General features: G+C 44.4%; 1 protein-coding gene across 3 annotated transcripts in view; it reads right to left on the bottom strand.

Annotated features, from left to right (window-relative positions):
- Positions 1 to 2650: 2650 nt before the first annotated feature.
- Positions 2651 to 21703, bottom strand: part of RFWD3 (ring finger and WD repeat domain 3) — a 41654-nt gene continuing 22601 nt past the window's right edge. For all 3 annotated transcript variants that reach the window (XM_047791140.1, XM_047791138.1, XM_047791139.1), the window contains exons 7-13: positions 17267 to 17381; positions 16098 to 16302; positions 12604 to 12754; positions 10846 to 11022; positions 8541 to 8755; positions 6826 to 7037; positions 2651 to 5039 (exon numbers count right to left, since the gene is read on the bottom strand). In XM_047791140.1, the coding sequence (XP_047647096.1) occupies positions 4896 to 5039; positions 6826 to 7037; positions 8541 to 8755; positions 10846 to 11022; positions 12604 to 12754; positions 16098 to 16302; positions 17267 to 17381 (1219 nt within the window). In that variant the 3' untranslated portion in view covers positions 2651 to 4895. The remainder of the gene's footprint in view (positions 5040 to 6825; positions 7038 to 8540; positions 8756 to 10845; positions 11023 to 12603; positions 12755 to 16097; positions 16303 to 17266; positions 17382 to 21703) is intronic.

The raw sequence follows: 21703 nt of genomic DNA, 5'->3' as shown, positions 1-21703 counted from the left end.
TCTAAGGGCACGATACAGACCCCAGCAGTGGACAGTTTGAAGGCGTGTATAGCCATTTATCCAGGCCAGATATTTCTCCTTTATTCCAGGAACAAGGAGTCTGCCAAACCCCAATTTTCATTAACCTATAGTCCAACTGTTGCAGCTCACACAGAACTTAGCTTAGAACTTCTAGGTCTTTTTACCCTCATGTCTTTAAGTTCTGAACTCCTTGTGTTTTCTTCTCAATGTGCAACATTTCTATTAAATCCAGGAGTTCCCGTTGTGGCACAGCGGAAATAAATCCGACTAGTAACCATGAGGTTGCAGGTTCCATTCCTGGCCTCGCTCAGTGGGTTAAGGATCCAGATGCAGCTCAGATCCCAAGTTGCTGTGGCTGTGGTGTAGGCCGGCGGCTATACCTCTGATTCGACCCCTAGCCTGAGACCCTCTATATGCCATGGGTGTGGCCCTAAACAAGAAAAAAAAAAAAATCAAATCTAGATGTTGTTAGTTTGGGCCCACATTCCAGTCTCTAGGTGAGCTGTTCTGCTTGGTGTGTCCGTAATTAGATACACCTATTGTTACTTCTTAGGGCCAAGTGAGAGTTCATGGATCATCTTCTCACACCTCAACAGAAGGATGCTTATATCCTGCCAGCCCCGAACCCTGCTTTCTAGAGCAGGACAGAGCCGTTTCACCACCTTCCTTCTCCCTTCAGCTGAACTCTGATGAGCAGTGAACTGGGTAGCTCTGGCCCATGTATCATGGACTCTTCCACTGGACAGTGCTGTCAGCCTCAGCACCCAGAAACCCAAGACAAAATGAGAGCATTCGGAAGAATATAAAGGGTCACAAGAAAATGCATGACCGTCTGCATTAATTTTACTTTTTCTTTTTTTGGGGGGTGGGGGCTGCCCCAGCAGTATATGGAGGGTCCCAGGCTAGGGGTCTAATTGGAGTTACAGCTGCCAGCCTACATCACAGCCACAGCAATGCCAGATCCGGGCCGTGTCTGCAAACTACTCACAGCAACACCGGATCTTTAACCCATTGAGCGAAGCCAGGGATTGAACCCACAACCTCATGGTTCCTAGTCTGATTTGTTTCTGCTGCACCACGATGGGAACTACCTGTGTGCTTTAATTTTAAATGCAAAGTATAGAATGTAAAGACTAGGATATGTAAAACTGAATTAAATGCCACCTAAATGTTTTTTCTCTTTAACTGGATTTTTTATTTTTTTCCTTTTTAGGGCTGCACCTGCAGGCCTATGTCACAGCCATAGCAGTGCCAGATCCGAGCCATGTCTGTGACCTATGCCACAATTTGTGGTCACACTGGATCCTTAACCCAGAGTGAAGTCAGGCATCAAACCCACATCCTCATGGACACTACATGGGGTTCTTAACCTACTGAGCTACAACAGGAACGCCTTTAACTGGATTTTTAACCTGTTTCTTTCCCTATAAATTGGAATAATAATATTTATTCCACAACATTGTTTAAAAATTATTAGGAAGGGGCTTTGTGTACTATACAGGGATTAATAAACAGAAGAGATTCTTACCAACAAATAAGTTGACTGATCAAAGGACAAGGACACACAGGCATTTATTTTCAGAGATTTCACTTGCAGCCAATCACTGAGATGGGAAACAAAAAAGAACACTACGGAAGAGAAAAGAGTGGTGTTAGGTTTCTTAGTAATTTGGGGGTTTACCTCTTTATCCTTTTCTGTCAGGCTCCCTGACAATGTTAAGCTTATTTATACCTACAGATTTAGTCCTCCTGTAATCTATTAAATTCCACTTGCTGTTTGGCTAGAAAACATTTTCAGCCTTTCCAGTCTAATCCCAGAACCCCATTATTTATGGCAAAAGGGATCCCTGAACTAAACAGAAAAAGAAGCTGAGCAAGTGGCCAGAACTGTGCTGAGCACAAACCCAGGAGCCCACATTTGCCCAGTGCTGCCACCACCCTCAGAAAAGCTGCCAAAGACTAAGAGAAAGAAAAGGGTGGAGTTCCCTTCATGACTCAGCGTTTAACAAGCCCAACTAGCATCCGTGAGGAGGCGATTTGATTCCTGGCCTTGCTCAGTGGGTTAGGGATCTGGTGTTGCCATGAGCAGACGTGGCTTGGATCTCACGTTGCTGTGGCTGTGGCCGGCAGCTGTAGCTTCAATTTGCCCCTAGCCTGGGAACTTTCATAGGCTGCAGGTGCAGCCCTAAAAAGCAAAAAAAAAAAAAAAAATATATATATATATTTATAAATATAAATAAATACATATATATAAAAGAAAAAGGGTGAGTTCTCTCCTCTTCCCACATTATAGTCTTCTGGATTCGACTCATAGGAAGCCAGCAGGCAGAGTCTGGGAGATGCAGTTGCAGCATTTAGACCTCTGGATCCGAGAGTAAACAAATGACCAGTGTAGGGAAGTTCTTAAGAGGCAAACACAGACCGTCTCAGTAGCAACAGTAAAAGAGAACGTCCGACAACAGCCTCAACTACCTCATCAATTTAAACAAGGTTTTTACTTCAGGTCCAGGGCCCACCCTGGATCTGACTATATGAAATGAAGACCTACCAGGCTGCGACTGCAACCCTCCTCCAAAGGGCAGACACGATCCTGCCTCTAGCGGTCAAAAAGACAAAAGACCTCAGGAGCTGGTACACAAGGTAAATGTTTTATTCATATTAACATTAAAGAGTAAAACACAAACATAAAATATAGAACTTAAACAAAGACACACTGGTTTTCAAAGCAGGTTCAGGATATATACAATAAGAACATATTTTGAGGTTGCTTTAACTCCAAACCCCCAAATAGGGAACGAGCTCAGAGACAGGGAGAGGGAACGGGGTGGGGCAGAGCCTGGTCTAAGCTATAACCTCTGCTGCCAGGCAGAGGGGAGCAGGGCCAGGGGTGAAGTTTTTTCCTTTGCAGAAATCAGTCCGTCACAAGAATTTGTTTCTAAAACATCTAAATTTACTAGAGGAATGCAAAGATTGGTAGGACATGAGATTCTTTCAACTCTTCTAGTAATACCAGTCCCTTGGTTCCTATGCTGGGGAGGAATGAACTGGCCTCAGCTGAGTGTAACTGCAACATTAGTCAAATCGCAGCCCTGCCCTGGTTTCCGCTCCTGCCCAAGACAAAGGCGGCCAGAACCAGAGCACTTGCATCCTCTCTGATCAGTGGCAGAAACCACAAGAGTTCTGCTTTTTAATTCAAATCTTTTCCTGCCACCAGAAGCTCTATGCCCTGGCATTCTCAATCATCAACATATCAAAGGGAATACCTCCTCTGAGAAAGGGGACTCTTTCCTAAGCCTTGGAAACCGGCTTTTTGAAAGAGGTCCTTAAATAGAAGGAGGCCACTCTTAAAAAAGCACAACTAAAAGGTGGAACTCTGGGAAATCTACTGCAATAGCCAGGAGAAATGCTGGAAACAGCTCAGGAACTGACAGGTCAGGACTGCTTTAAAATAAAAATCACATTTCTACAACAGTTATTTAAGAAAATCACACTATTCACCATCCTGCTCCCAAGAAAAAGGAGCACGCCTTGAGACATGTTCTGTTGGGGACAGCAGTTTAACACAGTAGCCTTTGGCAAAGCAAACAGATATAAACTGAACCCTCTATTAGAGAGAAAGCTGGACAATCCAGGACTAGAATGAATGATGGTTGAGTATCTCCCTGTAAATCCACCACTAATATCGTCCTGAGAATAACTATGATACCAGGAACCCTTTTAAAAAAAGTTAGGAAGGAAGGCAAATCAGAGGAACTTGGAATCCAACATCAGTTTCACCTGGGGGAAGGCTTTAACGGGGGAGTCCCAGACATGCTCAAGAATGGCCCCTCATTCCAGGGGGGTGGCTTTATTCAGAAACGCTAACGGAAGAGACAAACACGCCCTTCTCCTGCTGTCAACAGCAGTTTGAGCAGCTTCTCTTTCGTAAGCCTCTCTTGGTTATGGCTTCTTGCTCCTGACATCTCATCCTAGGAGAGCCTCGAGAGCTCTGACATATGGCTTATCTCTTCTTAGCGAGAGGGGAAAAGAGTGGCCTTCAAAGCACTGGCTTATATAAAACCAATCCTGAGATCCTAAGCTGGTTAGAAAAAAAGCGAGGCTTCTCTAGTGCTCAAACAAGGGGTCTCTTTCCTTGATTGCCACAGTGTGATGAACTGGGTAGACTCGGCATTAGGAATGGGTCTGCCAGCCACCTTCATCACTGAGTGTGCCCATGTCCCAGCACAGCACACCTGGAACATAACTGTTCCTGCCACGAAGCAGACTGGATGCGCTCTACCACACACCTGGGATGGGACCAAGTTACACTAAAAGGTTTTCAGCCGCTAAGGTCGGAGATAGATCAAATCTGTCCCAAGGTACTTCAGCGCCCTCTTGTGTTCACATGAAGACTCTTCTGTGTCCACGCTGCATCCAAGCTGCATCAAGATGGTTGGTTAGTCCCTCCAGGGAATAAACATTCCCAAGTCTTAGAGCTCAAGTGATAAGACCACTCTAGAGGGCTGTCACATCCTCTGGAAATGCTTGGTGCACACTCATATCCTAAATGCCTGCTGGAAGGATACCCTCTGAGGTCCAGCAGAAAGTCTGAATAAAAAATATAGATTCTCAACAAAGTTTAATGAAGGCTTTTAACCCAAGAAATGGATAATGTTGATGGAGTACCAGTCACTCTTTTGAGGGACACTGGAAATACACCATCTGTAGTGTCTTGGTGACCTGGAGTCTTAGAATCATACTAACCCTAAGTAGCCATGATCGCAAAAGTTCTAGGCCACAGACAATCAGCACAGATCTTGATCAGGGCTTCGAGGTGCCAGGAAACAACATTTAACATTAACCAGCAACATGCCCAACAGGTTTCAAGGCCATGGTCACTCCCACTTATAGATGTGGACCATCTTCTCTGTCAAGGTAGCCAGGTAGCTGCTACGGTTCACCTCAAACGGGCAGATGTCCATGACCGGCTGATGGGCCTGCAGATCCTGCAGCAGCGAGCCACTGCCAGCATCCCACAGCTAGACAAGACAAGCAGAGACAAAGGTCAGGAAGTCATTCGCTTCAGCTCGGGAACTTGCCTTCTTTATCGCCACGTCACTTTGAACGTGCTACAGAGACAGCACCGCCTGGGCAGCAAAACAGACTGTCCTTAACCTTCACATGGTTGCACAAACCCAGCACACCTAACACAGGCCTCACCCAATGTAATCGGCAATTAATCTCCTGAGAGTGCATCTGAAGACCAAGCTTACTACTTCAAACTATGTGCCAAAAACTTCTAGGAAGAGAAGACAAAAGAGGTCCCTGTCTCTGCCCTTACGGAATCTATATTCTTTTCTTTTTTTTTTTTTTTGTCTTTTTGCCATTTCTAGGGCCGCTCCCGCGGCACATGGAGATTCCCAGGCTAGGGGTCGAATCGGAGCTGTAGCCACCGGCCTACACCACAGCCACAGCAATGTGGGATCCGAGCCGCATCTGTGACCTACACCACAGCTCACGGCAACGCCGGATCGTTAACCCACTGAGCAAAGGCAGGGATCAAACCTGCAACCTCATGGTTCCTAGTCAAATTCATTAACCACTGCCACGATGGGAACTCCCGGAATTTATATTCTAAAACTGGTGTTTTCAGAGTTCCCGTCGTGGCTCAGTGGTTAACGAATCTGACTAGGAACCATGAGGACGAGGGTTCGATTCCTGGCCTTGCTCAGTGGGTTAAGGATCCAGTGTTATCGTGAGCTGTGGCGTAGGTCACAGATTCGGCTCGGATCCCATGTTGCTATGGCTGTGGTGTAGGCCAGCAGCTACAGCTCCAATTTGACCCCTAGCCTGGGAACCTCAATATGCCATGGGTGCAGCCCTAAAAAGCCAAGAGCAAAGGCCAAAAAACAAAAAATTACACAAAAACTTAAAAATTAACCACTTTAAGTGCTCACATGACCAGTGTGACTTAAGTGGACAAATGCTGCTCTGTGGGTTCAAGGACACCGCATAGAAGGCATCATGCGCGACTTTTGTGTGCGTATCTTTTTACCTTATTATCAAGAAGCAAATCATTTCTGGTTAACCCACTCACAGAGGTGCCAAGGTTGATCAACGCGGTGACAGGCTGACTCCTATACCGTAAAACTCCCCATCAACATTTCATCTGTTACTGTCACCCTGATGACACTGACAGCTGATGAATTATTTTAGGTTTCAGTAGTCCCCCCTCTGTTTTTTTTTGTTTTTTTTTTTTTAGCGCCAAGTCCATGGCATATGGAAGTTCCTAGGCTAGGGGGTCGAATTGGAGTTACAGCTGCCAGCCTATGCGACAGCCACAGAAACTCGGACTCTAAGCTGCATCTGCGACCTACACCACACCTCATGGCAATGCCGGATCCTGAACCCACTGAGCGAGGCCAGGGATTGAACCCACATCCTCATGGATACCAGTTGGATTGTTTAACTGCTGAGGCACGAAGAGAACTCCCCCACCTATTTTTTTTAAAGGTTCGCACTATGGCCCCTTAGAGACTATATGAAAAGAATGAGGTCAATCTACAGATGCTGGTATAGAAAGGTATCCAAAATAGGAACTTACATGGGAAAAGAGCAAACTATAGAGTAGTTTGTAAAGTGTGACTTACATAGCAAACTAAACAAGCACACATACACATGTATGAAGGTCAGTGCACTTGTGGAGCAGCACTTTGGCCTTCTGCTTCACACATACTTCAGTATAAAAATCTGACAGCAACAACAACGATAACAACAACAACAAAAAAGACACACACACACAAAAAAATCTGACAGGCTACTCACCAGTGCAGAATTTGATGCTTCATCCCCAGTACACACTAGGATGCTGCCATCATTTTCTGGGTTTTGGAAAATGGCACTTTTGGTCAGTAGTTTGCAAGTGGGTCCCCCAAGGAATGTTTGTACAGGATGGCAGGAGCAGACTCGCTCTCCAGCATCATTCAGCGCATAGGACATCTCCATCAGCACACTCCTTAAGGTGTTGTGATTTTTATCTATGAGGCAGGGAAATCAGTACTGATCCATGCGGATGCTCCAAAGATATTAACTAAGTACTTAAACTGCAGGTGTTTACAATTCAGTTGAGTGGAAAAGCTATCATTTCTTAACCCATCACAAAGAGCTACAAAGCCAACATAGCAAGGACAAAATAATACAGCACAAATGAAATGCAGAACCCTAGGCTAGATGAAGGAAATTATCTACAATGGTTTTTTGTTTGGTTGGCTAGTTTTGTTTTGTTTTGTTTTTTTAATTTAATTTTTCTTTTGTTTTGTCTGTTTTTCATGGCTGTGCCCACAGCTTACGGAAGTTCCCAGGCTAGGGGTGGAATCAGAGCTTCAGCTCAGGCCTACACCACAGCCACAGCCACAGCCACGCTGGATCCAAGCCTTATCTGTGACCTTCCCCACAGCTCACGGCAAAGGCAGATCCTTAACCCACTGAGTGAGACCATGGATTGAACCTGCATCCTCATGGATACTAGTTGGGTTTGTAACCTCCTGAGTGAGAGCAGGAACTCCGGGAACTGTCCATTTTTATAAAGTCAAAACATATTATCACAGAAGGGGAAACACATACCTGTGGTTCTACTGGGAGACAAACAAAAGCTAGAGGACAAAATGGGGCCCCCACGCTTTCTACACAAGTCACAGAAAACTTCTTGGAAATAAGAGGACCTAGGAGATGACTATGAAGCAAAAGGGAAAGAGGAGTCTGCTGAGGCAGCTTTCAGCTCAAACAAAGCTTGAAAGATTAGGTCCGCACACAACAAGGCCGAGTATGGGCACTTTAATGACTACCTCTGACAAGACATCTGCCTGACCATCAGCACAGTTGATGAGGAATTTAGATTCATACACTTCAGCTAAAAAAACCCCTATGGATTTAAGCGTGGTTGGTCACCGAGGATTGTAGTCCAGGTTCTGGAGGCAGTGAGACGCGCAGCTGGTTAGTGCCACCGTCACTGTCCATGGAGTCTCCACTTACCTTCGTTGGCTCCAAATAAGGAGGAACAGCTAAGTGCCTAGAGTCTGGGTCCTATACCTCGCTGCACTTATCTGGGTCCTTCCTTTAAGTGGAGTGAGGGGCGAGCAGAAGACCTGAATGTGATCTAAGTGGCCTCGAGAGCAGTCTCTTCATTCCACTACTGTTCTGCCTTTTCTCCCCCCCCACTAATGGACAACACTGCATCCTTAACCTTCTGTGAAACACGGGAACTTCCTGCACTACTGTCTTAGTCATAGGGGCTCCTGAAGTGGCTGATTCACTTCCAAGAAGTATCTGGCCACATATATTCCAGTTCACACAAGTCAGTCAGAGAAGCAGGCTTATGAAAGAACTTGGGGCCACCATCCCCATAACAGTAGCAAGAGCTGTTAGTCTGTGAGAGGTTCCCAGTACCACCAGAAGGTAGGGCAAACTCTCCTTTTCTCCCCTCCAGCAACTTGCTCCCAAACAAGCCACAGGTCCCATGAGGACGTCCCAACAACACTTACCAGGCCTGTAGGTCACAAGACAGTGCCGGGTATTGCTCTCTGTCTGAAAGTCTACGCAGCCCCCAGGCTCTATGGGTAGCACATGCGGCCAATGAGTAAAGCCCACTTGCAGCTCCCAGAAGGAAGCATTCTCCAAGGTTCCAGCCAACACCCCACCACATGGAAATGCAGCCGAGGCAGCTCTGGGTATGTATGACAGGGATACCAGCGGGCACCTGAAGGAAAGAAAGGAAATAAGGCTTCACCTGCCAATACTTGGACTGTTCCAGACCCCACTATCAGGAGCCCTTAAGCACATTCCTACCGGTAGAGAAAAGGTTAAAAACCTTCTGTGGGTCACTACCCTCTGGTATCCGATAAAAACTACCAACCAACCCACTCTGTAGAAACATATGGGCATACACATAATATACATCCAATTTTGGAGAGGACATCACATGCTCTAAAAAATGGACTAGGAAATTTAATAGGACAGGATCACAAACACAAGGAAGCCCGAGTGGTGTGAAACTTCTGGAAATGGGGTTAGCCACATACGTAAGAAAATCAGTTCACTGCAGCACTATTCACAATAGCCAAGACATGGAAACAACCTAAATGTCCATTGACAGATGATTATATTAGGAAGATGTGGTATATATACACAATGGAATACTACTCAGCCATAAAAAAGAATAAAACAGTGCCATTTGCAGCAACACGGATGGAACCAGAGACTCTCATACTGAGTGAAGCAAGTCAGAAAGAGAAAGACAAATACCATATGATATCACTTATAGCTGGAATCTAATACACGGCACAAATGAACCTTTTCACAGAAAAGAAAATCATGGACTTGGAGAATAGACTTGTGGTTGCCAAAGGGGAGGGGGAGGAAGTGGGATAGATTGGGAACTTGGGGTTAATAGATACAGACTATTGCCTTTGGAATGAATAGGCAATGGGATCCTGCTGTGTAGCAGAGGGAACCATGTCTAGTCACTTACGATGGAGCATGATAATGTGAGAAAAAAGAATCTACACATGTATGTGTAACTGGGTCACCATGCTGTACCGTAATACTGTAAACCAGCTATAATGAAGAAAAATAAAAATCACTATATATAAAAAAGAAAATCAGGAAGAAAATGCAGCTTATACATCTAGTAAAATAAAGCTTTCAAACTATGGCTGACAGACCTCTTCAATTAAAAGCTTTAACTCAGAAACAGGATTGTTTCTTTAGAGATTTTCTAAATATCTCTCTGCAATCACATGACCTGGACTGCAGGCCAGTAACTCTCTCGGAAATATTAGCCTGCAGACTATGTTCCTACGAATCTGTTTCTGCTGAAGTTCCCAAAGTGATCACTCTACCTGCTGCATTTCATTTCCCTGCCACAATGAAGCTCACCTAAGTAAACTAAAACAAAAAAGAATAACACATAAAAATATTCTTTCCTTGCTACTTGCCATGTTTTACTGTCTACTCTAAGTGGATCCCTCTACATCAATGGCAGTTACCGTGTTTGTTTGGAGGTTACATCTGTATAAATTTATATCAATCACCTTTAGGCCCAGGAACCACAACACAGAAGCATGATTCCCCTCACTCAAGTGAAGAGAAAACGCCGCAGTGTTGCGCCTGGGGTTCAGTGAATAATGATGACTACACTGACAGCTTTATGTCAGATTCCTCTGCCCATCTTTTAATACATTCTGAAGAGCCAAAGTGGTGCTAGTGGCTGCCCACCTTCAGAACTTGAGCTGACTTCACAAACCTCCCACCTCTGTAACTTAATTATAAGTGAATAAGTCACAGAAAGACAGTATCCTTCGACCACGTTGGTTCGGTTGTGGATCAGGGAAGTTTTACCTCGCTTGTCATTGGGTTACTTTGGACTGATCTCTTCCTGTGTGTCAGACACGTGGCTATGGAAGCCAGTCTACGCTCACCGTACTTTACAGATGGAGCTCACAACAGGCCAAGAAATGGGACTGAAGTCACACAGCTCATAAATGGTAGAGCTGGGCTCTGAACACGGATCTGACTTAATCTTGCCATGGTGGGTTGGTGGGTTGGTGGGTGAGGAGGGCCTCCATAAGTCTGGTTATACTCGGCACCAGAACTTTCTACCACATGAATGATCACGAACACAAACTCTAAGGATCTTACTGATTCTGAAGAGACTAGATCATGCACTCGGAGAACTGCCCTCTGAGGAATTCTGATCAACTGTGAGACACTCTCAAAAGAAAGGATAAATATGGTCAACAGTGCAGGAGAAAGTTGTTGCCTACAGGAAAAGAGTAAGGAGCTCCCTACCTAGCCTTCGGAAGCACTAACTCCTGGATATGAGAGCTTGTATTTCGAAGGTCATATGCTAGAATCGAACCGTTGACCAGTCCAGCATAGATGTAATTGTTTTCATCAAGACACCAGCAGCAGCTCCAGACGGGACGTCCAGCATTGTAAGTCTGCACCACGGTATTTGTCTCCAGGCTGTGAAGTCAGAGAAGCCTTTTACAACTTTGAAGTGTGCATGAAAAAACATCTAATACAGAACAAAGATGTAAAAGGTATCATTTTAATGATAATCCTTTAAGAACACATCCACACACCAAATAACTCCTTTTAAATCCAAAACATTATTTTGGGGGCCCCAGATTTTCCTCGTGAGCTGTAAGGAAGCACAAGTGTAAGTTAAAGGGACTGATAACAGTACATTCCTTACCCTACCCACATAACTTTCTCCATAAATACCTATTACACAGGTAGTCATTATTTAACATTGATAAATATATTATAAAATATATATAAGAAAAATAAAAATAAATTATAAACCAACCATCCAGAGGTAGTCATAAATAACACTTTAATATTTACCGTTCTCCCCGCCCCCATTTTTCAATACTACTAAAATCAATCACAGCATGTAGGAGTTCCTGCTGTGGCTCAGTGGTAACAAGCCTGACTAGTATCCATGAGGACGTGGGTTTGATCTTTGGCCTGGCTCAGAGGATTAAGGATCTGGCATTGCCATGAGCTGTGGTGTAGGGTGCAGACTCAGCTCAGATCCAGCACTGTTGTGACTGTGGTGTAGGCCGGCAGCTGCAGCTCCAAATCAACCCCTAGGCTAGAAACTTCCATGTCATGGGTGTGGCCCTAAAAAGCAAAGCAAAACAAAACAAACAGCACATAGATAAATATAAAACATAATGGTGGAGTTCCCATTGTGGCTCAGTGGGTTAAGGACCTGACATTGACTCTGTGAGGATGCAGGTTCGATCTCTGGCCTCGCTCAGTGGGTTAAGGATTTGTTGTTGCTGCAAGCTGCAATGTAGGCTGCAGATGTAGCTCAGATCTGGTGTTGCCTTGGCTGCAGCACAGGCTGCAGGTGCAGCTCTAATGTGACCTCTGGCCTGGGCTTGCCAGTCACATATAATTTTAAAGAAACAGAACACCCACATCCTATTTTGTAACCAGCTATATTCACCTTTTTTTTCTTTTTCTCTTTTTCTTTTTGGAGCCACACCTGCAGCACATGGAAGTTCCCAGGTTAGGGGTCAAATTGGAGCTGCAGCTGCCAGGCTACGCCATGGCCACAGCAATGCAGGATCCAAGCTGCAATCTGCAACCTACACCATAGCTCACAGCAATGCCGGATCCTTGATCCATTGAGTGAGGCCAGAGATCGAATGTGCATCCTCATGGCTACTAGTCAGACTCGTTTCCACTGTGCCACAAGAAGAACTCTCTGTATCCACTTTTAAAAGCAACACATTTTTCTTTTCTTTTTGTCTGTGCCTGTGTCGTGCAGAAATTCCTGGGTCAGGTATTGAACCCATGACACAGCAGTGACCTGACACACAGCAGTGACACTGTGGGATCCTTAACCCATGGAGCCACAAAGGAACTCCAAAAGCAATACATTTTAAATTCAGTGAAACTGGATCTGAGCAGACAATGCCTTGGACCCCTGCCACCCCACCTCCCAATAGCCAAGGTCATAACATGGATACTGATTTCCATGCTACTCAACAGAAGGCAATCCAAGGCCCACCTTCCCCACAAGGCACTCACCTGGTCAGTTTAATAGTGCTGTCTAGGGAAGCAGAGAGAAGTAAACCTTTGGAACGACTGCTGAAAGCCAGTCCGCGTATCTGTTTGCCATGCATGGGAATATACTGACTACTTGTCATGTTGGCAGTACTCAACATCTTAACACCAAAGCCTGCAGAGATAACACAGAACGAAACAGATCACTGCAAAGTCAGTTTAGTGCAATGTAAACTACCATTTCAAGTAGCTCCTCTGTTCACCTTTCTTGGTATATAAGTCTTTGGGGAAAAAACATTTGAACAAAAAAACCCAAAATTCTTCAGGGTTATAATTTACTTTAAAAACGACATTTCCCCCCCCCCCAAAAAAACCCTATATTCCATCCCAAGTGTGTCTTAAAAGGTGAATGCTAAACCACTGTATATACGATGGAATACTACCCAGCAATAAAAGGAAATGAACTACCAATATATAACACATCGATAACCTTAAAAAACTTATGTTGAAGGAAGCCAGACAAAAAAAGAGCAACAATGGGAGTTCCCCTCATGGCTCAGCAGTGAACTAACCTGACTAGTAACCATGAGCACTCAGGTTTGATATCTGGCCTCATTCAGTGGGTTAAGGATCTGGCATTGCCATGAGTTGTGGTGTAGGTTGCAGACACGGCTCAGATCCCATATTGCTGTAGCTGTGGGGCAGGCCAGCAGCTACAGCTCTGATTTGATCCCTAGCCTAGGAACCTCCATATGCTGCAGATTTGGCATTAAAAAGACCAAAAAAAAAAAAAAGGTAACACTGTATGATTCCATTTATGTGACATTTCAGACAGTGTAAACTAATCCATCACGACAGAAAGCGGCTGCCTGGGGATGGGAGGAGGGAGGGACAGGCAGATGATGGATTGATTATAAAAAGGCCTCAGCAAACTTCCTAGGTGATAGTACTGTTTATTATCTTGATTGCAGCGATGGTTTCAGGAGTGTATACATATATCAACACTCACCATATGGCATACCACCTTCAGTATGTGCTGTTTACTGTACATCAATTATACTTCAACATAAAGTTGTTAAAAGAGAGAGACTATTCCACCTGAAGCACAGACACTCAAGATGGGGAAGAGACAGTGAAGAGCAAAGAATGAAGATCAGTAGCTTCTGCGTCAGGGGGTCAAGATACGCTGCTCTGTATTGGTCCGAAACTGAATGAAAACAGATGATATCAAGTATCCTAATCAATGTATTTATTCCAAGAGCGGAAAAGAAAACCATAAACTCGTCCTTTAAAATTTAGTTATTGGAGTTCCCGTCCTGGCGTAGCGGTTAACGAATCTGACTAGGAACCATGAGGTTGCGGGTTCGGTCCCTGCCCTTGCTCAGTGGGTTAACGGTCCGGCGTTGCCATGAGCTGTGGTGTAGGCTGCAGACGTGGCTCAGATCCCGCGTTGCTGTGGCTCTGGCGTAGGCCGGCGGCTACAGCTCCGATTGGACCCTAGCCTGGGAACCTCCACATGCCGCGGGAGCGGCCCAAGAAATGGCAAAAAGACAAAAAATAAATAAATAAATAAAATTTAGTTATTACTTTGTTCTCTTACCAGGCTATAATAATTTATTTTCACTAAGTATCTATTTTTTTTTTTAGGGCCATACCTGATGCATATGGAGGTTCCTAGGCTAGGGGTCAAATCAGAGCTATAGCTGCCGGCCTACAACCACAGCAATGCCAGATCTGAGCAAGCCTCGTCTGCAACTTACATCATAGCTCACAGCAATACTGGATCCTAACCCAATGAGTGAGGCCCGGAATCGAACCTGCGTCCTCATGGATACTAGTCAGATTTGTTTCCAATGAGCCACCACAGGAACTCCCCAAACATGTATTTTATCTGAGATTTACACTAATAGAATTTGTCAAATCCTAGCTTCAAGATAGCCTTGAATCACACTTCTGCTTCACTAGGGAACAAAGTGAGAGAAAGTGTATTATGATTTCCCTTGAAACAGAATTAGGAGAGCCAGAAAAACAACCTCAGAAACTATAGGCTTTAAATCAACAAGGGAACATGCCTAGTTAATCACTGAAGGAAATAAGGATAAATTAGTACCATCAGTATATCGGGAAGACCTAGCTGTGCAGGGTGGAATAGACACATTAAGAAAGGAATAGATCGGGAGTTCCCGTTGTGACCCAGAGGAAACAAATCTGACTAGCATCCATGAGGATGCAGGTTTGATCCCTGGCCTCACCCAGCAGGTTAAGGATCCAGTGTTGCTGTGAGCTGTGTGTGGTGTAGGTCACAGACACGGCTCGGATCTGGATGGCTGTGGCATAGGCCGGTGGCTACAGCTCCGATTTGACCTTAGCCTGGGAACCTCCATATGTTGTGCGTGTGGCCCTAAAAAGACTAAATAAATAAATAAATAAATACAAAAATTTGAATGGAGAGTTCCCTGGTGGCCTGGAAGTTAAGGATCTGGTGTTGTCATTGCTATGGCCTGGAAACTTTTGCATGTTATGGGTATAGCAAAAAAAAAAAAAAAAAGGAACGGGATATAGGAATATTATAAACAATCCTTTACTTGCCCCTCAATTGGAGCCTCCTGACAGAGTCTCAACTCATAGCTAATATTAGTGACTAGAAAAATAAATGGTAATCTAGGGATTCTACTACTAACCCTGTATATACCTAAGTGTGGGGGACACAGTTCTGAAGCATATGAATGGAAGCTCTAGGTGGGGAGACAGGAAATCAGGCTGATGCAAAGGGACCTGATAGCTGGCAGAAAGCATATGCTGAAGACAGTAGGAAAAAACATCTATAACATTGGTCATGTGAGATTTGGTTTTTAAAGTTAAGCTTAAAAAGCACATAAAAAAGAGAAAACTAGTAAAATTTCAATAAAATAATATTTCCAAATTATTGTGAGTTGATCAATTTGAACATTAGTGAAAATAACTTGAAGTAGCCCTTGGGGTAGTGTTTTTTTCAAGTATTTCTAGTCTAAGATCAATCTGTACTTTGGTGGGACACACAGGCCCTGATGCCTTATCCCTGAACAACCCACACACTTCTTTTCTTTTAGGGGCTCACCCACAGCACATGCAAGTTCCCAGCTAGGGGTCCAATTGGAGTTATATCTGCTAGCAACAGCCACCTCCACAGCAACACCAGATCGGAGCCGCATCTGTGACCTAGGCTGCACCTTGCAGCAATGCTGGATCCTTAACCCACTGGCAAGGCTAGGGATCAAGCCTGTATCCTCAGGGACACTAGTCAAGTTCTTAACCCGATGAGCCACAATGTGAACTCCAACCCACTCTCCTAAGTACCTGTCTTCTCTCACCTCACCATGGTACAGTATCTGCCTTTTTGGTGACAAATTTACAGAAGGAGGTCAACAGACAGTTAAGGGCATCTTTGCAGTACATTTAAGGGTCTATATTGAAAAGAAAGGAGAAAAATAAGTAGGGCCCAATAATGAACATGAAAACTGAGGTTCTGGACTATTTACCTGGAATGAAAGAGGCCTGAGGAGAAGGCTGTGATACCACCAGGCAGCTCAGAGAGTCACAGTATTTCATGATTCGGCAGTTGCCTGTAGGAGACACTGTGAAGGTCTTTTGGAAATGGTACTTGCGTTGGCTCTGGCTGGAGGGAAGGCACCTGGATTGCTGTGAAATCTGATCCTGATGCTGCACAGTAAGTTCCTCCAAATCCTAAAATGAAAAAGATTTTGAAAAAACATGAAGATTTTTCACTTGGTATTCTCCTAAGAGAACTGCTGAAGTTTTCACAATATATCAATAAAGTGATTGAAACCGGGAGAGGAGAGAATCATAAAGGGCTGAAAGTTCTTTTCTTTCTTTTTTTTTTTTTTTTAAGGGCTGCACTGGCAGCATATGGAAGTTCCCAGGTTAGGGGGTTGAATTGAAGCTGCAACTGCAGCCTACACCACAGCCACAGCAACGCCACACCTGAGCCGTGTCTGCGACCTACGCCGCAGCTCATGGCAACATTGGATCCCAGACCTACTGAGCGAGGTCAGGGATTGAACCCACATCCTCATGGATACTAGCTGGGTTCATTACCACTGAGGTACAATGGGAAATCCAGGTTGAAAGTTCTTAATGGTCATTTTGTCTAAAATTCTCATTTCATTGGTACATTCAAAGAAAGCAAAATGACAAGTTTTGAATCATCAGGCAGTTGCTCAATTTTTAAGAAATTCAGACTGTAGCAGAATTCATCATAAAGCATGTATGTAAGCCCCAACCAGAAATAAAGAGTTGGTGAAGTTCCCGTTCTGACTCAGTGGTACAAACCCGACCAGTATCCATGAGGATGCAGGTTTGATTCCTGGTCTTATTCAATGAGTTAAGGATGCAGCACTGCCATGAGCTGTGGTGTGGGTTGCAGATGCAGCACGGATCGTGCACTGCTGTGCCTGTGGTGTAGGCCAGCAGCTGCAAGCTCCGGTTAGACCCCTAGCTTGGGAACTTCCACATGCTGTGGGTGCAGCCCTAAAAAAAAAAAAAGAAGAAGAAGAAGAAAGAGTTGGTCATGTTTATTTTCTCAAAAACTTGGTAAATCCTATCTGTATCTGAGATGAATCTAAGTAATATTTAGATCCTTTTTAATTCCTATTCCAAAAGTTCTTTGGATTAGAAAAGGAAAGTTTACCTGGACACGTCTCTGAAGCTTAGTGCATTCATCTGTGAGGACTTGAAGTTGGAGCCGGCACTTGGCCGATTCTAACTCAGCTTTCTCCCTTAGCATCTGCTCCTTCTGTAACGAACTAGAGGGGGAAAGCCAGCAAGAGGTGAAGATTAGAAAGGCTACAGAAGACGTCTACTCAAGATGGCACAGTAAATTCACGCTATGATATATACACTTTGCCGTAAATATGTCGTGATAGTGAATAAAATATAACAAGAGAAAAATCTCTCAAGTCCAGAAACACCACAGAAAGCAGCATGCAGGGCTGAACTCATGAGCCTACTGGGGTGGGTCCCATGTTGAAGAAGGCAGTGATGGCCAGGAATTTGGCTCTTACTAGGGAATGGGGACCTAAAAGGCAAAAACAAGGGCTCAGAGCCAAGCTCACGGCTTGTGCTAGAGCCAAATTAGGAAAGATTAAAATGACCTCTCAAAAGGCTATCTATTGGATAAAAGAAAATAAGTTATCAGTCATTCATCAGATATGGATTAAATACTAGAGGAGTTCCCTCACGGCCTAACAGTTAAGGATCTGCCATTGTCATCGCTGTGGCATAGGTCTGATCCCTGGCCTGGGAATTTCCTCATGCTGCAGGTACAACCAACCCCCCTCTCCCCCAAAAAACCCCACCCCAAAACTCCAAAACACTACAAAAAGAGGCTGAAGTTAAAAAAAAAGATAGAAAATACCAGGCGAATACTAAACAAAAAGACCAATCAGAATTTAAAAGGATGAACGGGCATAAAGAGAAACAATGCGTAATGAAAGGACATAGTCACTAGGAATAAAAACGATAAATTCACATGTTGCAAAATATGAAATGTGGAGCTCCTGCTGTGGTGCAGCAGGATCGGTGTTGTTTCTGCAGCGGCTCAGGCTGCTGCAAGGGTATGGGTGTTATGCTTGGCCAGGCACAGCGGGTTAGGGATTTGGCATTGCCACAGCTGTGGTGCAGGCCAAAACAAAAAAGAAATGAAAATAAATAAATAAATAAATAAATAAAAATAAAAAAATAAAATAAAAAAGAGGAGTCCCCGTCATGGTGCAGCAGTTAACAAAGTGGACTAGGAACCATGAGGTTGTGGATTCAATCCCTGGCCTTGCTCAGTGGGTTAACGATCCGGCGTTGCCGTGAGCTGTGGTGTAGGTTGCAGCTGTGGCTCGGATCCCGTGTTGCTGTGGCTCTGGTGTAAGCTGGCAGATACAGCTCCGATTTGACCCCTAGCCTGGGAACCTCCATATGCTGTGGGAGCGGCCCAAGAAATGGCAAAAAGACAAAAAAAAAAACAACAAAAAAAACTTGTGTTGAACAAAACCCTAAACAAGTTAAAGAAAGCCACAGGGAGTTCCCATGTGGTGCAGTAGAAATGAATCAACTGGTATTCATGAGGATGTGCGTTTGATCCCTGGCCTCGCTCAGTGGGTCAGGGATCCAGTGTTGCTGTGAGCTGTGGTACAGGTCAAAGACTCGGCTCAGGTCCTCTGTTGCTGTGGCTGTGGCCAGCAGCTGTGGCTCCAATTCAATCCCTAGCCTGGGAACTTCCACACGCTGTGGGTGCAGCCCTAAAGAAAAAAAAAGAGCGAGAGACAGAAAAGTCACAGACTGGAAGAAGATATATGTAATGCACACGACCAACAAAGAGTATAAGGAAAATCAATACTATAGATCAATAAGAAACAATATATTTTGCTCAATATAAATGAGCAAATTAAATACTACTTCACCTCATGAAACTGGCAAAAATTAAGTCTGATAATATAAAGTGGGTGAGGATATAAAAAAAATGAGAAATCACTTATACTGCTGCTGGTGGGAGCATAAATTGGACCAGCCTCTTGGAAAAGCAATTTGACAATATCTAGCAGAGTTGAAATTACTTGTACCCTACGATAAAGCAAATAAATTTCCAGACCTAAAAAAACTCACCTATCTCTCTGCAGCATGGCTTAACGAAAACTGGAAACCACCTAACTGTCCAGCAATGTGAAATACATACAGATCAATTGTAGGGAATTAGAATACTTTATAGAAATTGAAATGAATCAACTTGAGCTTCATAAACCAACTGGGATAGGTGCCCTACATAGAGTATTATGCAAAAATCAAGCTATAGAAGAAAAACTATAATCCAGTAACGTGGATACAGTGTAAAAACTTTCTAAATCACACTGTATGTGATTTATGGACATAAATCCTTTGGGGAGGAGTTCCCGTTGTGGCTCAGTGGTTAACGATCCAACTAGGAACCATGAGGTTGTGGGTTCGATCCCTGGCCTTGCTCAGTGGGTTAAGGATGCAGCTTTGCCCTGAGCTGTTGTATAGGTTGCAGACGCAGCTCAGATCCCGCATTGCTGTGGTTCTGGCGTAGGCTGGCAGCTACAGCTCCTATTTGACCCCTAGCCTGGGAACCTCCATATGCTGCGGGATCGGCCCCAGAAAAAGGCAAAAAGATCAAAAAAAAAAAAATCCTTTGGGGAAAGAGACAGAATTAAGGAGAACTTAGGGCACAAGGAAGCCTCTATTATATCTATAAGGACATATTTATTTATTTTTATGGTCACACCCATGGCATACGGAAGTTTCTGGGCCAGGGACTGGATCTGAGCAACAGCTGTGACCTATGTCACAGCTATAGCAACCCCAGATCCTTTAACCCACTGCTCTAAGCCAGGGATCGGACCAGCACCTTCACAGCAGCCTGAGCTGCTGCAGCTGGATTTTTATCCCACTGTACCACAGAGGGAACTTTGATATACTTCTTTTTTTTTTTGTCTTTTTGCTATTTCTTGGGCTGCTCCCGTGGCATATAGAGGTTCCCAGGCTAGGGGTCGAATCAGAGCTGTAGCCGCCAGCCTACACCAGAGCCACAGCAACGCGGGATCCGAGCCGAGTTTGCAACCTACACCACAGCTCACGGCAATGCCAGATCCTTAACCCACTGAGCAAGGACAGGGATCGAACCCGCAACCTCATGGTCCCTAGTCGGATTCGTTAACCACTGCGCCACGACGGGAACTCCAACATCAGTTTTAATGAATGTATAGTGTTCCATCACATGGATATGCCAGAATTACTCAGCCAATTAATCCTCTTGGCTTGGATTATTAACTAAGTGAAAAAACTAATGAAGTACATCTTTGTATACATCCTTTTCCTTTATTTTCTGGCTACACCCACAGCATATGGAAGTTCCCAGGCCAGGGACTAATTCTGAGCCACAGCTGCAGCAATGCCAGATCCTTTAACCCACTGCATGGGGCCAGGGATCAAACCTACACCTCTTCAGCAACCCAGAGCTGCTGCAGTGGGATTCTTAACCCACAGCAGGCACTCCTTTGTATGCATCCTTAACTGTTTCCATAGAATATATGCCTGAAGCAAAACTGCTTTTAAGCATATTGCCAAGTGCCTCTCTAAAATGTTTGTGCCTGTGTACATTTTTACCAGCAATGCGTGAGAGAACCATGTCCCTGCACTCTCTCCATGGAGGTATTTTTCATCTTTAATCTTCTTAAAGTATATTGTATAAGTACTATCATTAGCAATTGTTCATGGGCTTCCAAGATCCTGAGAATTTCTGGCATTGTACTGCAAGTGCAAAGCTTCAATAATAAAACTTCTTTATAGAGTACTGTTGCAGGAGGGCTTAGGGGCAAAAGAAGCAGAAAATCCTCAATTTTTAAAAAAGTATCATGAAGCCTATTCTAGTGACAAGGAGACGGAGACTTGGAGCATGTTCTAGATGGCCGTGAATTAGCTACAAAGAGTAAGACGGGGATTCCTGATTCAGTGGTCACAGTATTTAGCAGCAGCAGCAGGCAGTAAATGTAATCCCTAGGGAAGAACCTGGGCTAGCTACCAAAAAAATCTATGCTACCTTTCAGCTTGGGTCTGCTGCCTCGCCCAGGTATGAGGTGTTACTGTTTGTCTATAGGTTCTTCTATGACTTTTGACTTCAGGAGGGCTTAACATACCATAGCCTTGGCCTCCTCAAGTCATATTACCAAAGGCTTCCATCTTAGAGCTGACTCCAAGTTCATGGGGATGCTTACGTGGTCCCGCAGCCTACCTGTTCCAACCGGCACACAACACCCAAGCCCTGAAAACGGAGGCTTATGAGGGGCCACGCACACAGAAGGAACAAGCAGCAGAGTCTACTACCTGTTGCTCTTCTTTCACCTCCCTCTCTTTCAAGAAAGGAGATTTTCATCCTTCATTTCTCAGCCCCATTTTCCTTTGCACTGACCTCACTTTCAAGGATTATATTCTATTTTCTTCTCAAGGGTTCGAGCAAAAGTCCTGGGGCCTACCTTCATTGAGCTAGATGCAGTCACATTAGTTACTCCAGGTCATCACTTTTAATGCTATATGGAGAGCAAACTATGCTTCGGATAATCAG

The sequence above is a fragment of the Phacochoerus africanus genome, chromosome 8, assembly GCF_016906955.1.
Source record: "Phacochoerus africanus isolate WHEZ1 chromosome 8, ROS_Pafr_v1, whole genome shotgun sequence".
In the NCBI taxonomy this organism is placed as follows: Eukaryota; Metazoa; Chordata; class Mammalia; order Artiodactyla; family Suidae; genus Phacochoerus; species Phacochoerus africanus.
Note: the sequence above shows the minus strand (reverse complement) of the source record. Positions and strands in the feature narration are given on the sequence as shown.